Raw genomic sequence first — 24444 nt, forward strand, 5'->3', positions numbered from 1 at the left:
GTGCTTTGCCTGAAAAACTCCAATTTAAATTTTTTGTTTGTTTATTTGTTTTTAGCTTGGGTTGTTGAGCTAAGTCAATTCATGTAATAAATATATACTAAATACCTTTGTGATATATACTAAATATCATTTAGTATATACTATTTACTTTGTGATAGTCATTGTTCTTACCATAGTAAGAAGCAAGGCAGACCTCGTCCTAGTTTTTGTTGGATTTGTTGTCTAGTTTGGGACATAGATTTTAAGCCGGTAAAAGAATAGTATATTAGACATTAATATATTCACAAGAAAACAAAACCACAGGTTAATTTGATAAAGACTGACTAGGCTTGGTGGTGGTGCAGTTCTTCAGCTTAATGGTTAGGGAAGTTAACATAACTTGAGACATCTATCTACATGTTGAGACAGGATTTTATGTTGACGGTGTGACATTGCAGTCCGAGAAGCTTTCCATTTGAACCTTCTAAAATTATGCCTTCAAACCTGTCAAAAATCTTCATGGAAAGCACATCCCTTGGATGAATTGTTGAGGGAGTTTGGGAGATTTTTGCCCCCTTTATCTTTTATCCCTTGTTTCCTAGCATGCTTATTTGAAAAGGACAAATATCTCTTTTCTCCATTGATTCCATTTCCAGAATATCTGCCATTTCCAAAGCAAATATACTGGTTGGCTTAACTAGACTTTCAAAAGCAAATTCCAAAACAGGCTGTTAACCTGGAATTGTAATAGGCTGATTCCATTTATCTCTTAAGTTATATGTACTATACATACCTTTTGTGTTTTGTAGAGCATTTGTGATAAGAGACTTCATGCATATCGCTCTTATAGGTAGAGTCTTTTACCATCAAGAAGCAGTTGAATGCCTTCATTGGCCTTCTGTAGGAATCACAGAAAACTGTATATATTTCCACATTTCAGAGTCCTGGGGTCAGTGAGCTGGAATTAGAAGTATTATATCTGTATTCTAAGTTTGGTTCTATGTGAGATCAGAAATCCTTCCCATTAGTAGGCAAAACTTGCTGTTTTATTAATACATAGGTTGAAAATGGGGTAGTAACAGTTCAGGGAGCCTGCCAGCCTGTATTTTGAACACAGGTGTAAGTCCCCACCTCCCTGCAAATAGTCTGGCTTTATTTACCTTGCCTTGTCTCTTATGCTGGCTGTCTCACAGACATCCTTGAAGCAGGATGTCAGGACTCTGTCAGACCCTGTATAGTTTGACATGCTCAACTCAGAGTGATTTATGTGATAATAATCTCAAAAGATGATGAAAAGGCATTTGGTAAAGTTTAACAGTCATCATGTCTCACTTAAAAAAGAGACACAAAAATAGGAATATATGTATACCTTTCTTAACCTTATTAAAAAAAAAATCCCAATCAAAATTCATTCTTATGCTTGACATTTGAAACATTCCTGATAGAGATACAAGCCCACAATCATCACACTTGCTTGACATTTGTATTGTAGTCATACCAACCATAGTTATTTGAACAGTTCAAAATACAATGTGCTAATATTGAAAAGTAGGAGAACTTATTTTTTTGAAAATATGATAATAGAGTGACTACACAAGAAAAGCACTAGACATGAATTTCAGCATGATATTGTGTTCATGTAATTTTATTTTTTGATAAGAGTACTTTATTTATTATTAATTTTTTAATTGAAGGATAATTGCTTTACAGAATTTTGTTGTTTTCTGTCAAGCATCAGCATGAATCACCCATAGTTATACATATGTCCCCTCCCTCTTGAACCTCCCTTTCATCTCCCTCCCCATCCCACCCCTCTAGGTTGATACAGAGCCCCTATTTGAGTTCCCTGAGACAGAATGCAAAGTCCCATTGGCAGTTTTACATATGCTAATGTAAGTTTCCATGTTACTCTCTCCATCATACATATAATTTTAAAAGTGAAACTAAAGTAAGGAAGGAGAAGGCAATGGCAACCCACTCCAGTACTCTTGCCTGGAAAATCCCATGGATGGAGAAGCCTGGTAGGCTGCAGTCCATGGGGTCGCTAAGAGTCAGGCACAACTGAGCGATTTCACTTTCACTTTTCACTTACATGCATTGAAGAAGGAAATGGCAACCCACTCCAGTGTTCTTGCGTGGAGAATCCCAGGGACGGTGGAGCCTGGTGGGCTGCGGTCTATGGGGTCAGACAGAGTCAGACACGATTGAAGCGACTTAGCAGCAGCAGCAAAGTAAGGACAGCAACAATGTTTCAAACGTGATCTTGTTATAGAGGTCTTCATAAATGTGATACGGGGTTAAAATCAGAAAAAAGGAAAAGATTGATATATTTGGGAGATAAGGGAATGGATATTTGCTGTATAGTTGATAACGGGCAAATGTTCTTAAAGACCCCAAATTTTCTTACAAACTGATAAAAAGATAAACCTTTCAGAAGAACTATATGTAAAGTATACAAACAATTCATAAATACATTCAGATAGCCAGGAATCATGTTGTCCTGATTAATGAAGAAATTTGGATTTAAGGCAGGATACTATTTTGGACCTATTGGGTGGGCTTTAAAGTTTGCTCCTGAGTGATGACATCGATAATAGGAAAATCTCTTCATACATCATTCATGGAAGTGTGCATTGATGCAGCCTTTTTGAAAGGAGATTTAGCAGTATTTGTCAAAATTAAAAATGTTTATACCTTTGGATCTAGCAGTTTCACTTAGAAGAATTTATCATGAGAGTTACACAAACGTATGTATTAAAGAATGTTCATTGTATCATTTTGTGTAATAATAAAAATTAAAGCTGTGCAGATTATTATTATATAGGATGATTGGTATACTAAGTTATAGTCCATTTATATAGTGGAACACCATAAGAGTTTAAATAAAATACATACTTATTTTTGATGTAGAAAGACGTGCAAGATATAACATGAAAAAGATAGCTTATATTACAATATGGATATTTTATTTGAATGAGACATATTAAAGTTAAATGTAAACTTTGTGTCTGCCTAGTAAACATATTTGAAAATCTGTTAACAGCTGTCTATGGAGAGGAATTGGAACAAGGTTGAAAGGAATAGGATAGGGGAGATTTTTGCTTTTTTTTTATTTTGCTTTTTATTTTTTAAATTTATTTGCTGTTCATGTTTTAAATATTTTTGTATTCTTCTGTACTACTGAAGTTTTTATTAAAAAAAAAAAAGGAACATATGTAACTTCTATATTTAAAGTTAAAAACGATGAAAACAGTATCAGAGTTTTGGTTTGGATCAAAACGTAATTATATTGCATGGGCCTTTATTCCTCCTTATAGAAAATACAAATTAAGGAGCCTTCCATTTTGTAGTCAAAATAGCATATATTTATTGAGAATAGCATTGATTTGTGTCTTAAGTGTTACTGGCATGTGATCTGCCCTCCTACCTGGTTCGGAGGTTTCCATAAAAGATCTCATAGCATTTCTGCTTTTCTTCCTTTCCTCTATCTACAAACTCTTAGCTTTATTTAACCAGCAGACTTTGTTACAGTCTAAAAGTAATGAAAGATTTTGCTCTATACCTTACTGTAATTTGGTGAAATAGCAAGCAGTTTTCATCCTTGTGTGGTTGCATTGCTGTTGTTCGGTCGCTGAGTTGTGTCTGACTCTTTCTGACCCCATGGACTGCTGCATGCCAGACTTCCCTGTCCTTCACCATCTCCCAGAGTTTGCTCAGACTCATGTCAGTTGAGTCGGTGATGCCATCCAACCATCTCATCCTCTGTCATCCCCTTCTCTTGCCTTCAGTCTTTCCCAGCATCAGGGTCTTTTCTAATGAGTCGGCTCTTCCAGTCAGGTGGCCAGAGTATTGGATCTTCAGCATCAGTCCTTCCAATGAATATTCAGGATTGATTTCCATTAGGATTGACTGGTTTGATATCCTTGCAGTCCAAGAGACTCCCAAGAGTCTTCTCCAACACAATTCTAAAGCATCAGTTTGTCAGAGCTCAGCCTTCTTCATGGTCCAACTCTCACATCCATACATGACTACTGGAAAAACCATAACTTTGAGTAGACGGACCTTTGTTGACAGAGTAGTGTCTCTACTTTTTAATATGCTGTCTAGGTTTTTCATAGTTTTTCTCCCAAGAATTAAGTGTCTTTTAATTTAATGGCAGCAATCACCACAGCAGGGATTTGGGAGCCCGAGAAAATAAAGTCTCTTACTGTTTCCATTGTTTCCCCATTTGCCATGAGGTGTTAGGACCAGATGCCATGATCTTTGTTTTTTGAATGTTGAGTTTTAAGTCAGCCTTTTCACAATCCTCTTTTTACTTTCATCAGGAGGCTCTGTAGTTCTTCATTTTCTGCCATGAGGGTGGTGTCATCTGCGTATCTGTGGTTATTGATATTTCTCCCATCAATCTTGATTCCAGCTTGTGCTTCCTTCATCCAGCCTGGCATTTCGCATGATGTACTCTGCATATAAGTTAAATAAGCAAGGTGAAAACATACAGCCTTCATGTACTTCTTTCCCAATTTGGAATCAGTCTGTTGTCCCGTGTTGGGTTCTAACTGTTGCTTCTTGACCTGTATATGTGTTTCTTATATATGGGTCTTGTATTTCCATCTCTTTAAGAATTTTCCACAGTTTGTTGTGATCCACACAGTCAAAGGGTTTTATGTAGTCAATAAAGCAGAAGTAGATATTTTTCTGGAATTCTCTTGCTTTTTCTATGATCCAGTGGATTTTAGCAGTTGATCTCTGGTTCCTGTGCCTTTTCTAAATCCAGCTTGAACATCTGAAAGTTCTCAGTATATGTACTGTTGTTGCTTGGCTTGGAAAATTCTGAGCATTACTTTGCCAGCATGTGAAATGAGTGTAGTTCGTTATGCAGTGGTTTGAGGATTCCTTGGCATTGCCTTTCTTTGGAATTAGAATGAAAACTTAACTTTTCCAGTCCTGTGGCCACTGCTGAGTTTTCCAAATTTGCTGACATATTGAGTGCAGCACTTCTGCAGCATCATCTTTCAGGATTTGGAATAGCTCAGCGGTAATTCCATCACCTCCACTAGCTTTGTACGTAGTGATGCTTCCTGAGGCCCATTTGACTTCACATTCCAGGATGTCTTGCTGTAGGTGAGTAATCACACCATTGTGATTATCTGGACCATGAAGATCTTTTTTGTACAGTTCTTCTGTGTATTCTTCCCACCTCTTCTTAATATCTTCTGCTTCTGTTAGGTCCATACCATTTCTGTCCTTTATTGAGCCCATCTTTGCGTGAAATGTTTCCTTGGTATCTCTGATTTTCTTGAAGAGATCTCTAGTCTTTCCCATTCTGTTCTTTTTCTCTATTTCTTGGCATTGATGGCTGAGGAAGGCTTTCTTATCTCTCCCTGCTATTCTTTGGAACTCTGCATTCAGATGTTTATATCTTTCCTTTTCTCCTCTGCTTTTTGCTTATCTTCTTTTCACAGCTATTTGTAAGGCCTCTCCAGACAGCCATTTTGCTTTTTTGCATTTCTTTTCCATGGAGATGGTCTTGATCCCTGTCTCCTGTACAATGTCAAGAACCTCCGTCCATAGTTCATCAGGCACTCTATCTATCAGATCTAGTCCCTTAAATCTATTTCTCACTTCCACTGTATAATCATAAGGGATTTGACTTAGGTCATACTTAAATGGTCTAGTGGATTTCTCCACTTTCTTCAGTTTAAGTCTGAATTCTGCAATAAGGAGTTCATGATCTGAGCCACAGTCAGCTCCCAGTCTTGTTTTTGCTAAAAGCCTGGACTGGAGATCCTGTAGAGGAAAATGAGTATCTGAGATACACTCATCTAAAATGCTCTGTATGATTTAGGTTTTCCTGTCTTTTTTAACAGTTCTCCAAAAGTCATTTTTTCTCTCCCAGACTTAACCCTGGTATACCATTAGTAGGCTCTTTGCACTTTCCTTGAAGCCCTTCTTAGGGAAAAACTTTACTTGGGAGAGTCAGTTGTGATCATTTGACAAAGGTGAACAGAAAGCTCTTTTTATTTAATTTAAAACCTAAGGTCTGCTTTCTTAGATTTTTCTTCAGTATCCTTTCCACTTCAATATCTAGTTTCTGTACAACTGACAAACAGCACCTGGGTCAGAATGTAAAGAAATTTGGTTTTAACCTAGACAGGGAAGAAGATAATCAGGTAACAGCTTCACAGCTTCTTGAGCTGAAACTTACTACATCATTTCAAGGAATTATGTATTTTGTCTTGAAGAGACCAGAAATTCATCTTTCTTTCACACAGCCTCAGAAAAGTTAGCTGTTCCTCTGTTAAATTGTTTAGTCATAGTCAAATTAATTAACTAACCACATTAAGACAGATCAGAGAACTCTTCTGTGGAGAAATCAGAGCCAATAGAATTAATTCTCTTCAAATGGAATGTCTCTGGGAGTTATTTTATATTGTCTCTTTTAGGATGGTCTCTTGTTCAAGTCGATTGGAAAAATCTAGAGTGGTATTTAGGTCTGCATTATCGGTTAGGGTGTAGATACTAGATCTCTTGAATCACTTAGGTGGGGAGATGTTGGAGAGGGGAGAAATGTTCAGACACTAGAAAGGATGAGATCCAAGAGATGAAAAATACTTAATGTTACATCTCAGAAACAGAAACAGCATACTACATGGAAGCCATCTTTTAAAAAAAAAAAAAAAATTAAGTCCTTGAAGCTGGTGGAAGATTACTGCTTTTTTGTATTACAGGAACTACCTTCTGTTGAAGAACTCACTATTGTTCTGCCTGAAGATATTGAATTAAAGCCTCTTGGAATGGTTTCAAGTATTATTGAACAATTAGGTATGTATATATTTTTATTAATAATTATAATTTATATGCAAGCATATACTAATAATCAAAGACTTATGGTTAGGGAATTTTCTCCAAAATATATAATAATACTTCATTTTATAGCTCTTAGGTTTGAACAGATATATTCTGTTTTTACTTACACCAAGTGAAAGTGAAGTTGCTCAGTTGTGTCCTACTCTTTGTGACCCCATAGACTGTAGCCTACCAGGCTCCTCTGTCCATGGGATTTTCCAGGCAATAGTACTGAAGTGGATTGCCTTTTCCTTCTCCAGGGGATCTTCCCAACCCAGGGCTCGAACCCAGGTCTCCCGCATTGTAGACAGACGCTTTATCATCTGAGTCACCAGGGAAGTAGTACATAAATACAATGTCTTTTTAAAAATTTAAAGTGTGCTTTTACTGACATAGAAATTTCTCCAAAATTTATTTGAATGATACATGTGTTTTCTGTTGCTGTTAAGTTGCTACAAATTTAGTGGTTTAAAACAACACATTTATTACTTTATAGTACTGTGGGCTGGAAGTGTGATGGGTCCCACTGGCTAAAGTCAAGGGGTCCTTCAGGCCCAAGTTGCTCTCTGGAGGCTCTGAGGGATAATGCATTTCTTGACCTTTTCCAGTATCTGAAGGTCTCTCACATTCCTTTGCTCATGGCCCCCTCCCTTCATTTTCAAAATCCATAATGTAGCTTCTCTGTGACCTTCTCTATCATCACATCCCCCTCTGATGGATCACCATAGACTGGGAAGATTCTCTGTTCCTAAGGACTCCTTAGATTGGGTCTACCCACTGTTAACCGGGGTAATTTTGTACTGCAACGTGCTTAGCCTTATTCTTATCAGCAAAGTCTGTCTTCTTAATATAAAATATCATTCACAGGTTCAGGGATTTGTGTGTGTGGATATCTTTTTTTGTGGGTAGAGAGCTGTTACTCTGCCTACTGCCTTTGATTTTATCTTACAAACAAGTAAATTAGAAAGTTCTGTGATTTAATACTGACATTAATGCCATGAAATATGAACCCATTGGAGTATATGAGAACTAAATTTTACCGATTTCTTTTAGCCCTAAGATATGATGTCAGTACAGGAGAGACTTTGAAATTAATGTTGCTACTGTTAACTCTAGTAAGCAACACCAAAAAATAGGACTGCAAGTTGACAAAGACATAGGATTTTTGAACTGAGAAAAAGGCCTAAATGGTCCACCAGTCCATAGTTTATGACTTAAGGGACATAGAAGAATTTGAGTCACTTGCTCCTATGATCTGTTGTATAATCAATCAGTGGTAGAAATGAAAATTTATGTTTTGATCTTTTTATTTATTTATTTTTAACATCAAAAACATTTTGTACTGGGGTATAGCTAGTTAACAGTGTTCTAGTACTTTCAGGTGAACAGGGAAGGGACTCAGCCATTCATATACCTGTATCCATTCTCCCCCAAACCCCACTCCCACCCAGGCTGCCACATAACATTGAGCAGAGTTCCATGTGCTCTACAGTAGATCTTTGTTATCCATTTTAAATATAGCAGTATGTACATGACCTTCCCAAAGTCCCTAACAATCCCTTCTCCCCAGGCAATCAGAAGTTCGTTTTCTAAGTCTGTAAGTCTCTTTCTGTTTTATAAGTAAGTTTATTTGTATCATTTCTTTATAAATTTCTCATATAAGGGATGTCATATGCTATTTCTCCTTCTCTGTCTGACTTCACTCAGTATGACACTCTCTAGGTCCATCCAAGTTGCTGCAGATGACATTATTTGATTCTTTTTAATGGTTGAGTAATATTCCATTGAATATATGTACCACATCTTTATCCATTCCTCTGTGACTGAACATTTAGGTTGCTTCCATGTCTTGGCTTTTGTAAACAGTGCTGCAGTGAACACTGGGATGCATGCATCTTTTTGGGCCATGTTTTTCTCTGGATATATGCCCAGGAGTGGAATTGCAGGGTCATTGAAACCATGATTAAAAACCTTTCAACAAACAAAAGTCCAGGACATGACAGCTTCACAGGTGAATTTTATCAAACATTAAGAGAAGAGTTAAAACACCTATCCTTCTGAAACTGTTGTTTTCATCTTTTCTTTAAATTGTCTTATCACTATTTTAAAAAATAAGTCTTACTTACAATTTGGCAGTTTATTAATGAAAATTCCAATTAAATGAAACCTTTTTATAAAAATCATAATTACTAAAACTTTACAGGATTCTTGAGTCATTACATTTACTACCTTATGGTATTTAATAATATGCAAAAATAAATCAGAGAGGTAATTGCTTGATTATATAGTATGAGTCAGCTGTTTATTGGACTTGATGTGTATAGAAAAAGTTTAGGTCATAATGTTCATTCTCAAGGGAAAGAAAAGTAAATTATGTAATACATGTGAAAGAATGCTTTTAAAAGATACTATTTTGACTAACACATCCTAATAGACTAACAAAATTCTCAACCTGCTGGGAATAAAGATTAATGAATCAAACAGAGCATGTGCTGCTATTGAACATGCTTGTTACACACTCTGTTTTGAAACTTGAAACATGTAACATTATTTAGACCTTTTACAAAAAAGAAAATAACATTAAATATCAGTCAGCTAGGTTGTGGTGATAGTTCTGTGTGGGTTTCACCATACGACCATGTTAAAATCTCTTATGTACTCTTTTCTTCAGTTCACAGTCTCAGTCGTGTCTGACTCTCTGTGACCTCATGGACTGCAGCATGCCAGGCGCCCCTGTCCATCACCAACTGTTGGAGCTTACTCAAACCCATGTCCATTGAGTTGGTGTTGCCATCCAACCGTCTCATCCTCTGTTGTCCCCTTCTCCTCCTGCCCTCAATCTTTCCCAGCATCAGGGTCTTTTCCAGTGAGTCAGTTCTTCGCATGAGGTGGCCAAAGTATTGGAGTGTCAGCTTCAACATCAGTCCTTTCAATGAACATCCAGGACTGATTTCCTTTAGGATGGACTGGTTGGATCTCCTTGCAGTCCAAGGGACTCTCAAGAGTCTTCTCGAACAACACAGTTCAGAAGCATCAGTTCTTCGGCACTCAGCTTTCTTCAAGTCCAACTCTCACATCCATACATGACCACTGGAAAAACCATAGCCTTGACTAGACAGACCTTTGTTGGTAAAGTAATGTCTCTGCTTTTGAATATGCTGTCTAGGATGGTCATAACTTTTCTTCCAAGGAGTAAGTGTCTTTTAATTTAATGGCTGCAGTCACCATCTGCAGTGATTTTTGGAGCCCTCCAAAATAAAGTCTATCACTGTTTCCATTGTTTCCCCATCTATTTGCCATGAAGTGATGGGACCAGATGCCATGATCTTCGTTTTCTGAATGTTGAGCTTTAAGCCAACTTTTTCTCTCTCTTACTTTCATCAAGAGGCTCTTCTTCGCTTTCTGCCATAAGTGTGATGTGATCTGCCTAGCCAAGGTTATTGATATTTCTCCCGGCAATCTTGATTCCAGCTTGTGCTCCATCCAGCCCAACATTTCTCATGATGTACTCTGCATATAAGTAAAATAAGCAGAGTGGCAATATAAAGCCTTGATGTACTTTTCTGATTTGGAACCAGTCTGTTGTTCCATGTCCAGTTCTAACTGTTGCTTCTTGACCTGCATACAGATTTCTCAGAAGACAGGTCGGTGGTCTGGTATTCCCATCTCTAAGAATTTTCCAGTTTTTTGTGATCCACACAGTCAAAGGCTTTTATGTGGTCAATAAAGCAGAAGATGTTTTTCTGCAATTCTCTTTCTTTTTCGATGATCCAGCAGATGTTGCCAATTTGATCTCTGGTTCCTCTGCCTTTTCCAAACCAGCTTGAACATCTGGAAGTTCATGGTTCATGTTGTGTTGAAGCCTGGCTTCGGGACTTTTGAGCATTACTTTGCTAGTGTGTGAGATGAGTGCAATTGTGTGGTAGTGTGAATATTCTTTGGAATTGCCGTTCTTTTGGATTGGAATGAAACTTACCTTCTCCAGTCCTGTGGCCCCTGCTGAGTTGTCCAAATTTGCTGGCATATTGAGTGCAGCACTTTCACAGCATCATTTTTAAGGATTTGAAATAGCTCAAATGGAGTTCCATCACCTCCGCTAGCTTTGTTCATAGTGATGCTTCCTAAGGCCCATTTAACTTCACCTTCCAGGATGTCTAGCTCTAGGTGAGTGTTCACACCATCATAGTTATCTGGGTCATGAAGAATTTTTTGTACAGTTCTTCTGTGTATTCTTGCCACCTCGTCTTTGTATCTTCTGCTTCTGTTAGGTCCATACCATTTCTGTAGTTTATTGTTCCCATCTTTGCATGAAATGTTCCCCTGTTATCTCCTGTTTTCTTCAAGAGATGTCTAGCCTTTCCCATTTTATTGTTTTCCTCTATTTCTTTGCATTGATCACTGAGAAAGGCTTTCTTATCTCTCCTTGCTATTCTTTGGAACTCTGCATTCAAATGGGTATATCTTTCCTTTTCTCCTTTGCCTTTCGCGTCTTTTATTTTCTCAGCTATTTGTAAGCCTCTTTGGACAACCATTTTGCCTTTTTGCATTTCTTTTTTTGGGGTTGGTCTTGATCATTGCGTCCTGTGCAATGTCACGAACCTCCATCCATAGTTCTTCAGGCACTCTTACCTTTCTATCAAATGTGAGGGTTTTGAATTAGTTAGTTTTTAATTTTCATGTAATTTGACCCTGGGAAATTCTGTCATTATTCAGTATTATTATCAGTCTTTGTTGTCTTTATTCCAAAAGCAGATCTAGCTCAAAAATTGTTGCCCGTTCCTTAGTGCATGTTCCAACTTAGAACTAGTAAATCTTGAAATTAATTGGGATACAATTGAAATACTTGAAGGGATTTTATTTTTTTAATTTTTATTTATTTATTTTTTAATATATTTTATTTTATTTTTTAACTTTACAATATTGTATTGGTTTTGCCATATATCAACATGAATCCTCCACATGTATACACGTGTTCCCCATCGTGAACCCTCCTCCCGCTTCCCTCCCCGTAGCATCCCTCTGGGTCATCCCAGTGCACCAGCCCCAAGCATCCAGTATCATACACCAAACCTGTACTGGCGACTCGTTTCATATATGATATTATACATGTTTTTCAATGCCATTCTCCCAAATCATCCCACCCTTTCCCTCTCCCACAGAGTCCAAAAGACTGTTCTATACATCAGTGTCTGTTTTGCTGTCTCGTATACAGGGTTATTATTACTATCTTTCTAAATTCCATATATGTGCGTTAGTATACTGTATTGGTGTTTTTCTTTCTGGCTTACTTCACTCTGGATAATAGGCTCCAGTTTCATCCACCTCATTAGAACTGATTCAAATGTATTCTTTTTAATGGCTGAAGTAATACTCCATTGTATATATGTACCACAGCTTTCTTATCCATTCATCTGCTGATGGACATCTAGGTTGCTTCCATGTCCTGGCTATTGTAAACAGTGCTGTGATGAACATTGGGGTACACGTGTCTCTTTCCCTTCTGGTTTCCTTATTAGTGTGTATGCCCAGCAGTGGGATTGCTGGGTCATACGGCAGTTCTATTTCCAGTTTTTTAAGGAATCTCCACACTGTTCTCCGTAGTGGCTATACTAGTTTGCATTCCCACCAACAGTGTAAGAGGGTTCTCTTTTCTCCACATCCTCTCCAGCATTTATTGCTTGTAGACTTTTGGATCGCAGCCATTCTGACTGGTGTGAAATGGTACCTCATTGTGGTTTTGATTTTCATTTCTCTGATAATGAGTGATGTTGAGCATCTTTTCATGTGTTTGTTAGCCATCTATATGTTTTCTTTGGAGAAATGTCTAGTTCTTTGGCCCATTTTTTGATTGGGTCATTTATTGTTCTGGAATTGAGCTGTAGGAGTTGCTTGTATATTTTTGAGACTAGTTGTTTGTCAGTTGCTTCATTTGCTATTATTTTCTCCCATTCTGAAGGCTGTCTTTTCACCTTGCTTATAGTTTCCTTTGTTGTGCAGAAGCTTTTAAGTTTAATTAGGTCCCATTTGTTTATTTTTGCTTTTATTTCCAATATTCTGGGAGGTGGGTCATAGAGGATCCTACTGTGATGTATGTCAGAGAGTGTTTTGCCTGTGTTCTCCTCTAGGAGTTTTATAGTTTCTAGTCTTAGGTTTAGATCTTTAATCCACATTGAGTTTATTTTTGTGTATGGTGTTAGAAAGTGTTCTAGTTTCATTCTTTTACAAGTGGTTGACCAGTTTTCCCAGCACCACTTGTTAAAGAGATTGTCTTTAATCCATTGTATATTCTTGCCTCCTTTGTCAAAGATAAGGTGTCCATATGTGCGTGGATTTATCTCTGGGCTTTCTATTTTGTTCCATTGATCTATATTTCTGTCTTTGTGCCAGTACTATACTGTTTTGATGACTGTGGCTTTGTAGTAGAGCCTGAAGTCAGGCAGATTGATTCCTCCAGTTCCATTCTTCTTTCTCAACACTGCTTTGGCTATTCTTGTATTTCCATACAAATTGTGAAATTACTTGTTCTAGCTCTGTGAAGAATACTGTTGGTAGCTTGATAGGGGTTGCATTGAATCTATAAATTGCTTTGGGTAGTATACTCATTTTCACTATATTGATTCTTCTAATCCATGAACATGGTATATTTCTCATCTGTTAGTGTCCTCTTTCATTTCTTTCACCAGTGTTTTATAGTTTCCTATATATAGGTCTTTAGTTTCTTTAGGTAGATATATTCCTAAGTATTTTATTCTTTTTGTTGCAATGGTGAATGGAATTGTTTCCTTAATTTCTCTTTCCATTTTCTCATTATTAGTGTATAGGAATGCAAGGGATTTCTGTTCCCTTAATTTCTCTTTCTGTTTTCTCATTATTAGTGTATTGGAATGCAAGGGATTTCTGTATGTTAATTTTATATCCTGCAACTTTACTATATTCATTGATTAGTTCTAGTAATTTTCTGGTGGATTCTTTAGGGTTTTCTATGTAGAGGATCATGTCATCTGCAAACAGTGAGAGTTTTACTTCTTCTTTTCCAATTTGGATTTTTTTATTTCTTTTTCTGTTCTGATTGCTGTGGCTAAAATTTCCAAAACTATGTTGAATAGTAATGGTGAAAGTGGGCACCCTTGTCTTGTTCCTGATTTTAGGGGAAATGCTTTCAGTTTTTCACCTTTGAGGATAATGTTTGCTGTGGGTTTGTCATATATAGCTTTTATTATGTTGAGGTATGTTCCTACTATTCCTGCTTTCTGGAGAGTTTTTATCATAAATGGGTATTGAATTTTGTCAAAGGCTTTCTCTGCATCTATTGAGATCATCATATGGCTTTTATTTTTCAGTTTGTTAATGTGGTGTATTACATTGATTGATTTGCAAATATTGAAGAATCCTTGCATCCCTGGGATAAAGCCTACTTGGTCATGGTGTATGATCTTTTTAATGTATTGTTGGATTCTGATTGCTAGAATTTTGTTAAGGATTTTTGCATCTATGTTCATCAGTAATATTGGCCTGTAGTTTTCTTTATTTGTGACATCTTTGTCAGGTTTTGGTACTAGGGTGATGGTGGCCTCATAGAATGAGTTTGGAAGTTTACCTTCCTCTGCAATTTTCTGGAAGAGTTTGAGTAGGCTAGGTGTTAGCTCTTCCCTAAATTTTTGGTAGAATTCAGCTGTGAAGCTGTCTGAACATGGGCTTTGTTTGCTGGAAGATTTCTGATTACAGTTTCAATTTCCGTGAAATTGTGAAATCAGTTGTGATTTCCATGCTGTTAAGATTTTCTCTTTCTTCCTGGTCCAGTTTTGGAAAGTTGTACTTTTCTAAGAATTAGTCCATTTCTTCCACGTTGTTCAATTTATTAGCATATAATTGCTGATAGTAGTTTCTTATGATCCTTTGTATTTCTGTGTTGTCTGTTGTGATCTCTCCATTTTCATTTCTAATTTCATTGATTTGATTTTCCTCCCTTTGTTTCTTGATGAGTCTGGCTAATGGTTTGTCAATTTTATTTATCCTTTCAAAGAACGAGCTTTTGGCTTTGTTGATTTTTGCTATGGTCTCTTTTGTTTCTTTTGCATTTATTTATGCCCTAATTTTTAAGATTTCTTTCCTTCTACTAACCCAGTGGTTCTTCATTTCTTCCTTTTCTGGTTGCTTTAGGTGTAGAGTTAGGTTATTTATTTGACTTTTTTCTTGTTTCTTGAGGTATGCCTGTATTGCTATGAACTTTCCCCTTAGGACTGCTTTTACAGTGTCCCACGGGTTTTGGGATGTTGTATTTTCATATTCATTTGTTTCTATGCAAATTTTGATTTCTTTTTTGATTTCTTCTGTGATTTGTTGGTTATTCAGCAGCGTGTTGTTCAGCCTCCATATGTTGGAAATTTTAATAGTTTTTCTCATGTAATTGAGATCTAATCTTCCTGCATTGTGGTCAGAAAAGATGCTTGGAATGATTTCAGTTTTTTTGAATTTACCAAGGCTAGGTTTATGGCCTAGGATGTGATCTATCCTGGAGAAGGTTCCATGTGCGCTTGAGAAAAAGGTGAAATTCATTGTTTTGGGGTGAAATGTCCTATAGATATCAATTAGTCTAACTGGTCTATTGTATCATTTAAAGTTTGTGTTTCCTTGTTGATTTTCTGTTTAGTTGATCTGTCCATAGGTGTGAGTGGGGTATTAAAGTCTCCCACTATTATTGTGTTATTGTTAATTTCCCCTTCCATACTTGTTAGCATTTATTTGTCTTACATATTGCGGTGCTCCTATGTTGGGTGCATATGTATTTATGATTGTTATATCTTCTTCTTGGATTGATCCTTTGATCATTATGTAGTGACCTTTTTGTCTCTTTTCACAGCCTTTCTTTTAAAGTCTATTTTATCTGATATGAGTATTACTACTCCTGCTTTTTTTTGGTCTATTTTCATTGAAAATCTTTTTCCAGCCCTTCACTTTCAGTCTGTATGTGTCCCCTGTTTTGAGGTGGGTCTCCTGTAGACAACGTATATAGGGGTCTTGTTTTTGTATCCATTCAGCCAGTCTTTGTCTTTTGGTTGGGGCATTCAACCCATTTACGTTTAAGGTAATTATTGATAAGTATGATCCCGTTGCCATTTACTTATTGTTTTGGGTTTGAGTTTATACACCCTTTTTGTGTTTCCTGTCTAGAGAATATCCTTTAGTATTTGTTGGAGAGCTGGTTTGGTGGTGCTGAATTCTCTCAGCTTTTGCTTGTCTGTAAAGCTTTTGATTTCTCCTTCATATTTGAATGAGATCCTTGCTGGGTACAGTAATCTGGACTGTAGATTATTTTCTTTCATCACTTTAAGTATGTCTTGCCCTTCCCTCCTGGCTTGAAGAGTTTCTTTTTTTTTTTTTAATTTTATTTTATTTTTATACTTTACATAATTGTATTAGTTTTGCCAAATATCAAAATGAATCCGCCACAGGTATACATGTGTTTCTATTGAAAGATCAGCTGTTATCCTTATAGGAATTCCCTTGTGTGATATTTGTTGTTTTTCCCTTGCTGGTTTTAATATTTGTTCTTTGTGTTTGATCTTTGTTAATTTGATTAATATGTGTCTTGGGGTGTTTCGCCTTGGGTTTATCCTATTTGGGACTCTCGGGGAGTCTTGGACTTGGGTGATTATTTCCTTCCCCATTTTAGGGAAGTTTTCAACTATTATCTCCTCAAGTATTTTCTCATGGTCTTTCTATTTGTATTCTTCTGGGACCCCTATGATTCGAATGTTGTAGCGTTTAATATTGTCCTGGAGAATTGTCCTCATTTCTTTTAATTCGTTTTTCTTTTTTCTTCTCTAATTCATTTATTTCTACCATTCTATCTTCTAATTCACTAATCCTATCTTCTGCCTCTGTTATTTTACTATTTGTTGCCTCCAGAGTGTTTTTGATCTCATTTATTGCATTATTCATTATGTATTTTATTTCTTCTAGGTCCTTGTTAAACCTTTCTTGCGTCTTCTCAATCCTTGTCTCCAGGCTATTTATCTATGATTCCATTTTGATTTCAAGATTTTGGATCATTTTCACTATCATTATTTGGAATTCTTTATCAGGTAGATTCCCTATCTCTTCCTCTTTTGTTTGGTTTGGTGGGCATTTTTCCTGTTCCTTTACCTGCTGGGTATTCCTCTGTCTCTTCGTCTTGTTTATATTGCTGAGTTTGGGGTGTCCTTTCTGTATTTTGGCAATTTGTGGAGTTCTCTTTATTGTGGAGTTTCCTTGCTGTGTGTGGGTTTGTACAGGTGGCTTGTCAAGGTTTCTTGATTAGGGAAGCTTGTGTCGGTGTTCTGGTGGGTGGAGCTGGATTTCTTCTCTCTGGAGTGCAATGAAGCGTCGAGTAATGAGTTATGAGATGTCAGTGGTTTTGTAGTAACTTTGGGCAGCCTGTATATTGGAGCTCAGGGCTGTGTTCCTGAGTTGCTGGAGAATTTGCGTGGTATGTCTTGCTCTGGAACTTGTTGGCCCTTGGGTGGTGCTTGGTTTTGGTGTAGGTATGGAGGTGTTTGATGAGCTCCTGTCAATTAATGTTCCCTGGAGTCAGAAGTTCCCTGGAGTCAGGGTTTGGACTTAAGCCTCCTGCTTCCGGTTTTCAGTCTTATTTTTACAGTAGTCTCAAAACTTCTCCTTCTATACAGTACCATTGATAAAACATCTAGGTTAAAGATGAACAGTTTCTCCACAGTGAGGAACACCCAGAAAGGTTCACAGAGTTACATGGAGAAGAGAAGAGGGAGGAGGGAGTTAGAGGTGACCCCAACGAGGTGAGGTGGAATCAATAGAGGAGAGAGCGGGCTAGCCAGTAATCACTTCCTTATGTGCACTCCACAGGTGGACTACTCTGAGATGTTCACGGAGTTATACAGAGAATAGAGGAGGGAGGAAGGAGACAGAGGTGGCCAGGAGGATAAAAGGGGGAATGAAAAGGAGAGAGACAGATCCAGCCAGAAATCAGTTCTCTAAGTGTTCTCCACCGTTTGGAACACACAGAAATTCACAGAGTTGGGTAGAGCAGAGAGGGGTTAGGCAGGACACACAGGCAACCTGGTGGAGAAAAAGGAGAGTCCAGAGGGGGAGAGAGCAGTCAAGCCAGTAATCTCGCTCCCAAGTAAAAATGGGTACTGAAGATTGGGTTCTTAAAGTTACAAAATTGATAACAAATACCAAAAAGCAAATTAAAATCTACAGTAGAGTGTGAAATTTCAAAGATACAATGTTAAAGAAAAGAAGAAAAAGAGAACAAAAAAAAAAAACAGTCACAAAAATTATAAAGAAAATATAGGTACAAAATTGATAACAAATACCAAAAAACAAAAATTAAAAATCTAGAGTAGAGTTTGGAATTTCAAAAATACAATGTTAAAGAAAAGAAGAAAAAAATTTAATAAAAGAAAGAGAAAAAAAAAGTCACAAAAATTATAAAAAAATATAGGTACAAAATTGATAACAAATACCAAAAAGCAGAAATTAAAAATCTAGAGTATAGTGTGGTATTTCAGAAATACAATGTTAAAGAAAAGAAAAAGAGAAAAAAAAGTCACAAAATTATTAAAAAAAATATAGGTACAAAATTGATAACAAATACCAAAAAGCAAAAATTAAAAATCTAGAGTAGAGTTTGCAATTTCAAAAATACAATGTTAAAGAAAAGAAAAAAATTAATAAAAGAAAAAAAAAACAAAGTCACAAAAATTATAAAAAATATATATATGAAGTTTGCTTTTAAAAAAATAGAGACTTTTTTTTTTTTTTTTTGCAAAGTAATAGTAGGTTCAGTTCAGTCACTCAGTCGTGTCCGACTCTTTGCGACCCCATGAATCGCAGCACACCAGGCCTCCCTGTCCATCATCAACTCCTGGACTTCACTCACACTGACGCCCATCGAGTCAGCGATGCCATCCAGCCATCTCATCCTCTGTCGTCCCCTTCTCCTCCTGCCCCCAATCCCTCCCAGCATCAGAGTCTTTTCCAATGAGTCAACTCTTCGCATGAGGAGGCCAAAGTACTGGAGTTTCAGCTTTAGCATAAAAGTGAAAATTAAAGGAGTAATAGAGGACTTAAAATTTTTTAAAAAATTAAAAAAAAAAAAAAGAATGATTGTAAAAATAATAAAAATATATCTAGGACTTTCTCTGGTGGTGTTGTGGGTATTGTGGGGTCAGTTCATTTTCGGCTAGTTCCTTGGTCCGGCTTATATTTCTCAAGATCTATAGATCCCTTCGTATGTAGTCGGTACTAATGACAGGGTTTTAATCTGTTGCACCTGTTGCTTCCAAGGTGGTTCCCTCTGTTTTAGCTTCTGTTTGCTGGTTTCTTCAGTGTCTGATTTCTGCCCTGACACAAAGGGGGCGATGGTGGACACTTTTTTTTTTTTTTTTTTCAGGCTCACTTGTTCAGTCGCGCTGTGAGGAGGGAGGGACACTGCAAACAAATAACACTGGCGTGTGCTCGCAGTGCCTCAGCCACACTGGGCCTGCCCCCGCTCATGGCGCATGTACCCTCCCTGCCTACACTGCCCAGGCTCTAGGTTGCTCCTCTGGGAACCATCCAAGGCCGGCCCTGGGCTGCATGCACCTCCCAGGTCTAAGCCGCTCAGGTTCAGGCACTCGGGTAGTCCTCAGAGGCGCAGACTCAGTTGAGCCTGCATTTTGTGCCCTTCCCAGGTCCGAGCAGCTCAGGTGATGAGGTGTTTTGGCCAGCGCCTTCGCTGCGACTTATCACCTTTCCATCCCTGCCGCTCGGTTTTCTGGGTATACAACCGGCACACCTTCTCAGGCGGATGTTGACCGTTCAGAACCCCACGAAGTCTTAGTTAGCAAAGAAGCCTGCTTACAGTTTTGTAGATAATGTCTCTCTCGGGCTGCGATTGCCCCCTTCCAGCTCTGGCTGCCTGTCACCGGAGGGGGATGGTCTGCAGCCGGCTGTCTCTGTTCAGTCCTTTGTTCTATGCGCGGGCCTGGCAGTGTCTTAGGTTAAGGCTGGCTTTTCGCGTGATAGTTATCCCACAGTCTGATTTGCTAGCCCAAGTTAGTTTGCTCAGATAGTGCTCCGGGCATTCAGGCCAGATCCTTACATTAAGCGATGCAGCCCATGCCTCCCTGTCCAGCTCCCGCTTGCTAGTGGCAGATGCAGGCGTCTCTGCTGCTTCTCCGCTGGGGGAGTTACCGTTGGGCTTGTAATCTGTGGGTTTTAATTGTTTGTTTATTTTTCCTCCCTGTTAGGTTGCCGTCTGTGCTTCCAAATCTCTCAACAGACTCGGCAGTGAGAGTGTTTCCTGGTGTTTGGAAACTTTTCTCTTTTTAAGACTCCCTTCCCGGGACGGAGCTCCGTCCCTCCCTTTTGTCCCTTTTTTTGTCTTTATATTTTTTCCTACCTCCTTTCGAAGACAGTGGGCTGCTTTTTTGGGTGTCTGATGTCCTCTGCCAGCATTCAGAAATTATTTTATGGAATTTACTTGGTTTTTAAATGTTCTTTTGATGAATTTGTCGGGGAGAAAGTGGTCTCCCCGTCCTGTTCCTTCACCATCTTCTGAAGGGATTTTAATAATCAACTAATATTTCATATTCCAAGTGGAGATGGCATTATCTGTATGGTGTGATGGAGTATTTTTGTTGTAGCTCTAATTTTCTAAGAATCTAGTGTGTATGTGTATCTGTGTGAATGTATATGTGTGTTTGTTTTCGTTTTGCTGTTGTATATTGTTAGTTTGACATTGTGGCACTTAACAAGAACAGGAGAATGTGCTAGACTGGGGGGATAAGCTTTTTGTCTTTTTATTTATTTTATTTATTTATTTTAATTGGAGGGTAATTACTTTACAATATTGTAGTGGTTTTTGCCATGCATGTACATGAATCAGCCATGGGTGTACATGTGTCCCCTGTCCTGAATCCCCCTCCCGCCTCCCTCCCCATCCCATCCCTCAGGGTCGTCCCAGTGCACCTAGGAGTCACATTACTGGGAACTCTATCTTTCTTTCTTCATCTGTTCAGAGGAAAATATTTTTGTGAATTCTTTAACTTTTTCATATATTGGTATGTAATCAGTACTTTTCAGAAAAGGATTTCTAGGGTGAGAAACAAGACTAATTTCTTCTAAAACAGGAAGTTATGTGACTAAATGTGATTATTATTTTTTGGATAAAAATTGCTTGAGAAAATGTACACAGCTTGACTTTGTTGACTTTTGACTAATGGGTAATTCCAGCTTTCTGTGAGATTTTGTACTTTAATCTTTTTTCCGAGAATTTTAGCTTTCATATAAAAGAAAATAATGTAGAATATATTTCCTTATGCTACTTGTTTATCCAGGAGGAATGGTTACCAAGGTATATTATCCCACCTTAAATTTCATTTTAAATTATGTGGAGATTAAAGCCTTCTTTAAAGATTCTGATTTGAATTCTGCATTATCTTCTGATTAAATCTTGAAATAATCTATTTTGTTTCATTTTCAGTAATAATTGAATCTATGACTAACGTACCTCCAGTTAATGAGGAGACTGTAATTTTTAAAACTGATCGACAGGCAGCAGGAAAGGTTTGTAAAACAATACTCAATTCCTACTAATTACCCTGTTTCTTTGTTGATTGGATTTTCTGACTTTAGTATCTTAAGTTTATTAGTTAAGTATGTGAGCAATTTAGAGCTCTCAAATTTTAGTACATTCCTGATTTTCTTCAGTAATTTGTGTTTGTCTGTAAATTGGTTTAATTTGTTGTTGTTTTTGTATAGAATTTTTTTCCTGACATTTGTCAGGTTCTTTGCCAGGCAGTGGGTCTGTATTTTGAATAAGACACAGTTCTTCCAGGTACTCAGTTGGGTGCAGGAAACTTTCCAATGCATAATAGTTCATAAACCTTTTTGCTTTTTGTGGCCCTTTGAATAGTGGCTCTTGAAACTTTTTAGACTTTGACTTCCTCACTTGGAAGCTGAGAGTGGAATCTTTTCAAGTGGAAAAAGTTTTAGGTGACACCAGTAAAGTGTCACTGTAAGCACTTTCTGGAGAATTGTGAATATGTACTTTAGTACTGTTATAAGATTAGGTCCCTTTTAACATCCTTACATGCAGGGAACAACCCTGCATGATGGATGGCTGCATTTTACCCAATAGATATATAATTCTGAGTGGTCATCGGAGGACAGAAAATCTTCCAAGATGAAGAATATAAATATCAACCAAGTATTCTCTTTCTGGCAGCAGGGGCAGAGTTTTATTCACCTCGGGATATTCCACTGTGTATAGTTCGAGTCCTTTGTGGATTATATGGGCTAAGTAAATAAGTATTGAGTTGATAACAGACAATTAAGAAACCAGATGTTGTCTCTGGAGAAAACTTATTGGGCTTTACTTTTTCCTAGATAAGTGACAGTTGATATCTTTTTTATTTTAAGAAATAGAATTAATTCGTGTTTAATCCGAAAAAAAGCATTTATTTTGAATTATATTATTAGAGCAACTCACATAATTTTCCCTTTTCTGTGCCTTTTCCTGCTGTTCCATTCTGACAGATTAGAAAGGGATTTGGCTTTTATGAGGGCCATGCCACCCTGCACTGCCTACTTTTTAGGTTGACAGACTAATTTACCAAAATAAATGAGTCTCTTAGAACTGCAAAGCAATCAGTGACAGAATTAATTGGAGTCCAGAGCTAATACTTTTTGGCAATTTTTGAAAAAGTTTGTGAAGAGAAGAAAGACTTTAATACCTGAAGGGTGGTGTTGACTTTTCTCTTTCAAATACCTAGGCTTAATACTTTTGTTTCAAGTATGGGTCTCAGTACTTTTGGTTCAGAGGAAGAAGTACTGAAATACAGAATAAACCCTATTTACTGCTGGTACCTTTGTAAGGGCCTAGAGAGAGTCTAGGGGCTTAGCCTGGGAAGCTGTTGAGAGAGAGGAATGGAGGTGAGTGGAGATGGCTGGGGAGGGGAGTTCTTGAGCACAGGGATGCTGCTGTACCTCTTGGGGAGACCAGGGAGAAGAGGCTAGGGAAACGTACTTCCTGCTTTTCTGACTGAATTAAAACTGATTATTTCCATGATTTCCTTTTATTTATGACATTCTTCCTTTTCCCTCTCCTTTTCAGTAACAGTAATAATCAGCTACAGTGTCAGATATCTTCGGTATCTTTTTAAATTCACTGAAACTGTAAGGAAATAGAATTATCCTGATTTATTCAGAAATCACAATAGCTAAAAAGGAGCAAAGTGCAATTTATAACGCAGGTGGTCTAATTTTTTTTTGCCCCCGTCCCATCTCCTTCCTTGTTTCCCACTGATTTAAAGGAGGGCAACTTCAGATTTGAAATTCTGCCTTTTGCACTTTAATCCTAGAAACGATTAGTTCCTGTTGATAATTAATGAATGAATTCCATTTTTAATGTTGAATTCTTATATTAGGGAATTTTTAAAACATTAACAACTTATGCCACCTATAAGTTGGATTTCTTGATCATTGTCTCTACCTTTAGTTTTGAATATTTGTTCGAGTGTTTGTTGTTTTTATTGTTTTTTTGTTTTACTTTTTAACAAATGAGGACTTTTCAGTCAATCAGCAACTGAGGATGTAATAAAATAGGTACTTTTAATGCAGTTGATTTAAATTATTATTTGGAATGTTATTTAATAATTTGCATCAAGAGTTTTAGTAGTAATCATACTTTTGGCTTTGATAGTTCCATCCCTTATGAACTAGTTTTCAGGAATTCTGAAGTACAGAGATTTACAGATAAAGGTGTTCATTATGGCATCATTTCTGAACAAATTGGGAGCTTGTCTCAATATTCTACAATATAAGATAGGTTAAATTCTGCTAGATCTATAAAGGAGTGTTAAATAGCCACAGAAATTATATATTATGAAAAATATATTTAACATGAAAAAAACTAAAACTTTAGGCTTTAAAAGGGAGCAGTAGATCAGTGGAACAGGATAGAAAGCCGGAAAATAAGCTCATGCACTTATGATCAATTAATTTACAATGAAAGAGGCAAGAATAGGCAATGAAGAAAAGACAGTCTCTTTAGTAGGTGGAAAATCTGGACAGCTATATGTAAAGATTGAAATTAGAACATTCTCTAATACCATGTTGCTCAAGTAAAGTCAGAATGGGTTGAAGACCTAAATACAAGACAGGATATGATCAAACTTTTAAAGGAAAACATGGGCAGAACCCTTTTTGACATAAATCACAGCAGTGTTTTTTTTAGCTCTGTCTCCTAGAGTAATGGAAGGAAAGACAAAAATAAACAAACAGGACCTGATCAAACTTAAAAGCTTTTACACATTAAAGAAAACCATAGACAAAACAAAAAGCCTGTAGACTGAAAGAAAATATTTGCAATTTATGCTACCAATGGGATTAATTTCCAAAATACACAAATAGCTCATACAAGTCAATATCAAACAACCCAATCAAAAATGAGCAGAAGACCTAAATAGACATTTTTCTAAAGACATACAGATGGCTAAGAGGCACATGAAAAGATACTCAATATCTCTAATTATTGGAGAAATTCAGGTCAACATATACACAATGGATTACTCAGCTATTAAAAAGAAAGCATTTGAATCAGTTTTAATGAGGTGG

The 24444-nt window shown here is 37.2% G+C and overlaps 1 protein-coding gene across 1 annotated transcript in view; it reads left to right on the forward strand.

Annotated features, from left to right (window-relative positions):
- The window catches only part of NAF1 (nuclear assembly factor 1 ribonucleoprotein), a 50427-nt gene that overhangs the window by 12991 nt on the left and 12992 nt on the right, over positions 1-24444 (forward strand). Inside the window, exons 3-4 of the mRNA XM_027543690.1 lie at positions 6708-6801; positions 21311-21393. Of these exons, the coding sequence (XP_027399491.1) occupies positions 6708-6801; positions 21311-21393 (177 nt within the window). The remainder of the gene's footprint in view (positions 1-6707; positions 6802-21310; positions 21394-24444) is intronic.

The sequence above is a fragment of the Bos indicus x Bos taurus genome, chromosome 6 (genome assembly GCF_003369695.1).
Source record: "Bos indicus x Bos taurus breed Angus x Brahman F1 hybrid chromosome 6, Bos_hybrid_MaternalHap_v2.0, whole genome shotgun sequence".
NCBI classification, from domain to species: domain Eukaryota; kingdom Metazoa; phylum Chordata; class Mammalia; order Artiodactyla; family Bovidae; genus Bos; species Bos indicus x Bos taurus.